General features: G+C 33.2%; 1 protein-coding gene across 3 annotated transcripts; it reads left to right on the forward strand.

The window, feature by feature from the left end:
* Positions 1-1,317: 1,317 nt before the first annotated feature.
* On the forward strand, positions 1,318-4,793 carry LOC111908159 (uncharacterized). 3 transcript variants are annotated; one of them, XM_023903994.2, is made up of 3 exons: positions 1,318-1,758; positions 2,325-3,906; positions 4,281-4,793. In XM_023903994.2, the coding sequence occupies exons 2-3, from the start codon at positions 2,413-2,415 to the stop codon at positions 4,443-4,445; spliced, it is 1,659 nt and encodes a 552-aa protein (XP_023759762.1). In that variant the 5' UTR covers positions 1,318-1,758; positions 2,325-2,412; the 3' UTR covers positions 4,446-4,793. The 3 variants fall into 3 exon arrangements, with proteins under 3 accessions (XP_023759762.1, XP_023759773.1, XP_023759768.1); XM_023904005.2 differs by lacking the exon at positions 1,318-1,758 and adding an exon at positions 1,761-1,896; XM_023904000.3 differs by lacking the exon at positions 1,318-1,758 and adding an exon at positions 1,772-1,996.
* The last annotated feature ends 1,861 nt before the right edge of the window (positions 4,794-6,654 follow it).

The raw sequence follows: 6,654 nt of genomic DNA on the forward strand, positions 1-6,654 counted from the left end.
TTGATAAATATTATTTAGTACATATATAATACAGGAATCATAGTGGACAACTAGTTTTTGAGGTTGAATAAATTAATCACAATTCCTTTTGTAAAACTTTTTATTATTTGAAAATTTGACAAAATATTCTTTTATCAATCTGTATATAAAAAGATGAAACAATGTAAAATTATTTAATAGATTTGGCCTTGATTTCTTTAATTTTTCAAAATTATATGTTGAAAAGATGGACCACTTCTTTATTCGAATATGCAAAATTTAACCCACAAAAAAAGTTGATTGCAAAACAAATAATAATAAATGGTTCGGTAACATCTTGGTGCTTTTAAATTTTATGACAATTTTATAATTTTCGTTTTCAAAAAATGTCAATTTAAGGGTAAAGTTAGTCAATGCTAGACACCCAGTCTCAATAGTGTGTAACTATGCTTAGATAGTCGGTAACTATTATAGTATTATGTGTTGTTGCTTGTTGGTTAAGTCGTTTAAAAACAAACCTATTTAGTTGTTTCGAGACCATTTGCATAGTTATCTTAGTATATTATGTGTTACAATACATATCCCTTGCATGATAGGATGTGTTGATACTATAATGTGTTGATTGTATAAGTAGGCCAACCAGCTCTATTGTATGTTGATTGTTTGATTATATGTTGATATATTATGTTGATAAGTTGACGGTGGATCGGAACTAGAGCCGAGAGCCTATAATACTCGTGTTTATGGTTGTACTTGTAAAAGTGCAGTTCACCGTTGTTAATGACTAGACATGCATTAGAGAAGTTAGTCGTCATTAATCAGGTGGATCGGCACTAGAGTCAAGAGCCTTGTTTGTATGCATTGTATGTATGGGGGTGTTTGGCTTAGATTTTTAGAAGCCAAAAGTCCTTTTTAGAAAAGTTGGAAAAAGTGAGGTTTTCATGAATTTTCCAAAAAATTGATTTTCTTTTTATCTAAAATCCAAAAATAACTTTTAAAAATCTTTTGCCAAACATCTTTTATCTTTGATCTTTTCCTAAAAAGACATTTGGCCTCTCAAAAGCCAAGCCAAACACCCCTCATATTGTGGTATGTAGTGTTTTGGAAAGTTACTAAATTTTATTATTAGAGAAGATGTTGATTAAATAATTTTTTTTATGTGTTAGTTGGGTAATTATAAAGTTGATATAACATAGTTTTTGAATAAAAACAATATGACCCACTCCAGTTGCCTTATTCATAAGAGAATGTAATAATGTATTTTGACCCATTAAATTTATCGGTTATGAGCAGCAACAACAGAACAAATAGGCCTTAACATGGGATCCATTAAAGCTGAGAAGTCACATGTCTGAGTGATCGGAATCCGGTCCCCACCACTCCTCTCCTCCCCTCTCGATGTGTCTGGCTTACGACTACTTCTAACTACGGGGCTAGTTAGTGCCTTTTAACTGGAACAAACAAAAGGCAAGTCTACAGTTTCTGTATTTTATGCGAACCAGCTCATTCCCATCTCCATCTCTTTCCTGTTTCCTGTTTCCTGTTTCCTCCCTCTACAATTCCAGTTTTAGGGTTTTCAAAATATTGATTTTTGGTAACAGGAAAACAAGAAGAAGAACGCCAACAACAATACGGACCCACCACCGTAGACCCATTTCGCAATAATTTCCTGGATACGTGGCTTACGCCATACAAGCACAATCTCTTTCTAGATTCTGTTTATCCAGCAATTTCTTGGACCTCACCGTCTTATTCTTTCTTTTGCATGCTCCCAAGTTGGTAAAGTCTTCTTTTTAGCTTCATTTTATTATGTGTTATTTGGCTTTTTCTTCTCTCTTCTCTTATCTTTGGTTTCTCATATACAATTTACATCCTCGATTTATTCCATGTTTTGTCCCATTGTCTAGACTCTAGAGGGTATACTATACTTCCTTCACTTATTTACCAATCCAAAGGTTAAAAGATTCAGGGAGCTTTGATCTGTATGTCACTGGGTTGAAGAAATTTCCGATCTTTAGTATGTAATCTTGATTTTTGTGATTAGGGGTTTTCGTCTTTTTTTTTTTTTTTTTTCTGGGTTTCGAGTTGATATTTGCTAAAAGTTTTTATTCCAAGCCATAAAATCTGTTTTCAAACACTCTATAAGATGTTGGTATTGCTGCTCTGGTTTCTTGTTTATTTTATAATTATTTGTTGCCGTTGATTGTGTTGAATTTCATAATTTCCAAGAGATTGCACGTTTCTTGTTGTGATCAGTTTGACCATACTTTTTGGGATGCTTATTTTAATGTGTTCTTTTGGAAATTCTATGCTAACATTTTTTTTTTCTGTTATATGTTTTCCAGCATACACTTGATTCAACGCACAAACTGAAAGCCTAGTCTACTACAATTGAATGTAAATTATGTAAAGCAATTTTCCAACTTGAAATATATGGTCTCTATCCGATTCAGAGAGATGGATAATGCTAAGATTGTTGGCTACAAGAATGAGAATCCATCCTCAAACAAAGATTTTGAATCATCAAATGAAGATTGCTTGTTGGAAACGTTGGCAATGGAGGTGAATCCTAAAGGTGTATTATTGCCTTCAAGCAACAAGAAGTTACAAATCAGTGATTTTTGCCCTCAAAAGCTGTTTCTTCAACAAATGGTTGGCTTAAAGAGAAGGATTCCAAAGCAAATCATGAGTCTTGAAGAAAAATACCTTCGCCATTGCCTTGAATTGATTCATACGAGTGCCATGAGAGCCAATTCTTTTTCTTCCCCATCAAAAATCAACTTTTTGCCAGATACATTTACTTCAAAAACGGTCAACGGAAGTAATTGTGATACTTTGTTTTTATTTTCATCTGGGGTTGAAAACGTAGTCATAAGTTCTTCGGTCGATCCGATTGTGGGTTCAATCACAGGAAGTAGAAGCATGATTAATCTTTTGAACAGCCCTTTACTATGTCCATTAGAGGTCAAAGAATCATTACTTTCTGTTGATACTTCATCACATGACCTAAAAAAACATGAATCGGTGCACCAAAGGCTTGTTTCAGTCTCAAGCACAAACTCCACTTTCTCAGATCCTTCTTCTTCTTCATCATCATCATCATCATCGTCATCCAATTCCTACTCTCAAGGAATGCTTCACTGCTCATGGAATAACGGATTCCCGCGTTATGTTTTCTCAGTAGAGGACCAGAAAGAAGTTTACACGACCAATTTATCAAAAATTGAGTCGATTAAGGATGAGGGGTTGGATTATGTTTACATGTTTCATGACAACGAGTCAGATCTTGTGGCTAAAATGAAAGTGTCCACCTCTTTCACATTCTGTCCACTTGGAACAGAAATGACGGAGACTCATTTTATTTTATGTGCCACTGGACATGATAGTGAAGAGGGTCCAAATCAGATTGTTAAAAAGAGCAAAGGGCTTTCAAAGAAGGTGACAAACATTTTTAGAGGACACCCAAGTCGGAATAGGACATGTTCTAAATTTGATGGAATGCCGATTTTATTAGAGCCAAGTGAAGATGGGAATGCGTCCCCGGAATCCAGCTTTCCGACGAATCTTGAATCGGTTGCCATTGTTGTGAAGGAGCATATTAAGAAGGTGGAAGTTGGAGGGTGGGGTTTGAAGTTTCTTAAAGAAGGTGGACAAACACATTGTGAAATTTGTAGAGAAAATAGCAGCCAACATTTTAGCAGCATGGATGTTATTGTCCCTTCAGGGTTTCATGGGGGACCAAAAATGAAAAATGGAGGAGCTTCTAGCCTTGTTGAGAGGTGGAAGAATGGGGGGTCTTGTGATTGTGGTGGTTGGGATATCGGTTGCCCTCTCACTCTACTTAATGCTGGACCAAATAATAAAAAAGATGTTTTCTACCAAGCAGGTGTTTTTGGGAAGACTAATGCGTTTCAATTATTTACACAGGTATAATAATAATAATAATACTCTATTCATCTCTCATATTATCACATTATTTTGCGTACCTTTTAATTTGTTGCTATTAAATGCAAGAAATAGCAAATGTATGCTCATTAATTTGTTGCTATTAAAACATTTTTACTTCAAAAAATATACCCAAGTACAATCTAAATATAAATCAGTTTTCACTGCTATAATTAGAAAAGAAATGAAAGTACAAAGATATAATTGGGTAGATTTTCCAAAGTACAATCCTGTAAGTAGGATGCTATAGTACACATTATTAAAGATTCAAAAATGTCATTTTCTTTTATCATTTTTACATGTGATAATCATCAAAAAGATAAAACCTGATATATTACAACTTTTTTGTTTTTCAGGGTTGTAAGCAAAGTCTGCCAGTTGTAGAAGTGAGGAACATTCATGATGGTTTGTATTATATCCATTACCGATCAACTCTATCTGCCCTGCAGTCTCTTTCAATTGCTGTGGCAATAATTCATAGTCACAGTCCCACCCTCAAACCTAAAGTATATAAAATTTGAGCTACTTTATTATTCTTCTTTCATGGAGAAACTGAAAATGACAACACATGATTAGGATTTGATCTTGTGCTTTGTTAACTTATTGCTTCTTCTTGATTGCCTCATGTAGAGACACTTGTTGCAGGTATACTTAGATTGATGCTGCAAAGCAGATTTGTAGATTTGGTGTAGTAGGAGAGTGAATTAGGATGTCTTGTTGTTTGTTATATCAAAAGAATTGAGTTATAAATAGAGTGATTATGTCAAAAAAAACTGTATCTTTGTTTTGCTTATGAATGTTCATCTTGGAAGATGATGATTAAATGCTTTAAAATATAGAATGGGATGACCTGATTTTTCTTTGTAGCATCATTTTGATTAGAAATCTATATGTGGTATGATTTTAATATCCAACTTTAATTTTGTATCATTAAGTGAGACAAAATGAAACAGTTGCAAAATATTGCATCCCATCACCAAAATGAATCAATCTTTAGGTCGATCTCATGATTTGATTCCGAGTTTATTAGTTGCCTAGCTTTTGCGAGTTTCTGTTATGATTTAATATGAGAATGGAGAAATTATGATTTCATAAACTTCTAACTTTTATGCTTCATGTTATACATTTAAAAATGTATTGCAATGGTTTGTTGATATACTTTATTCAGTTGTAAATGTTGATCGATAATGTTTATAACTGAAAATCAATATAGTTTGAATATAGTGTGAAATATAGTACTTCACTACATGAATCGGGATTTTTAGCAAGTGATGTTTTTTCAACAAAGGATACAAAGTGATAAGTAGTGATAAGTTTGAACAAATTTAAGGGCCATTTGTGAAAAAGGCAAGACATAACAAGTTCAAGGGCCATTTATGAAATTATAGTTGTCGTATAGAATTATTATTTCCTAGTTTTACAGATGTGCCATCATTTTATTGGGTGTGTAGTCTTTTCTTACTTTATGTAATGTCAAGTTTTGTCTGTCGATATTTTAATTGTAAATATTATGCTACCATTTGCCTATATAAAGGATTGTAAACGATTGTAAAAATCATCGAATATTCATACGAATAAAAAAATCTGTTGTTATTTCCCTCACGTCTCTCTAAACACTCTCTTTCCGATTCTCTTAGCCTATCTCTTAAATTCTTTGTTCTTTCAAGCACTTCATATTATATCCCTTATACAAAAAAAAAAAAAAAAAAAAAGAAGTTGTTGATGCACATACGACTCTAGTTGCTTCTCTTCTCATAGCCTTCCTTGTAAGTTTATTCTTCTTGATTTTAATTTTTGTTCATATTGTGTTTATGGTTTAACGGTAAACCCGGAAAAAACCGCCGACTTCTATAGACTACGAAATACAAGCTTTAATCATTTGTGTTTATGGTTTAACAGTAAACCCGGAAAAAACCGCTGACTTCTATAGACTACGAAATACAAGCTTTAATCATTTGCTCTGGACTAATTTTTGCTATTTCTGAAAATGTTTTCACCTGTTCAGGTTCTATGAAAAAATTGTTTAACCTAAAATGTTCTCGAGCAATATTCATAGCTTCTTGGAAGCTATAACATCCCTTGTAAAGGGGATTTTGACATTGTATATATTTTATGACTGTTGCCCAATTATTAAAAATCCCAACTTTAGTGCCCCTGATGACAACATAATGTGTAAACTTCTTTATTTGTTTTTCAGGAATCAATGGTGACTGTTTATGAAAGTAAAAACTTAAAGCATTGAGAATTTGAACTTTAAATGATGAAGCATGTGGAACTGTCTGAATATGTCATAAGTTGTCTAGCAAACATTGTTGGTCTTCTGTCAAGTTTACCCTAATCATGGGCCTAAATTTTTTGCGTTCATCGAAGAAATTGGTAAAGTGCAGTTACCAAATGCTATAACGACTTCTCTGTTCTGTGTATATTGTGTATTTTTTGAAGGTCCTGTCCAATAATATGCATGTTGAATATATATTTTGAGATTGTGGTCTAGATCCTTGCAAAAGGTTATTATTATGTGTAGTACTCGCTATTTCCATATAAGGAATCGAGTTTTGCTGTGTGGGTTTATGTAGATATTCTGTTTTTATTGCTGAATCCAATAATTTTTCTGTTGATGTTGTGTTTCTATCTTCTTCTGAAGAAACGCTCATGGAAGAGGAACTTCTTTTTTTGCTATGTAGGCTATATTAATTTGTTCTTTCCTTTGTTTTGACTATCCATCTGCAG

This window comes from Lactuca sativa, chromosome 6 (assembly GCF_002870075.4).
Source record: "Lactuca sativa cultivar Salinas chromosome 6, Lsat_Salinas_v11, whole genome shotgun sequence".
Taxonomy (NCBI): domain Eukaryota; kingdom Viridiplantae; phylum Streptophyta; class Magnoliopsida; order Asterales; family Asteraceae; genus Lactuca; species Lactuca sativa.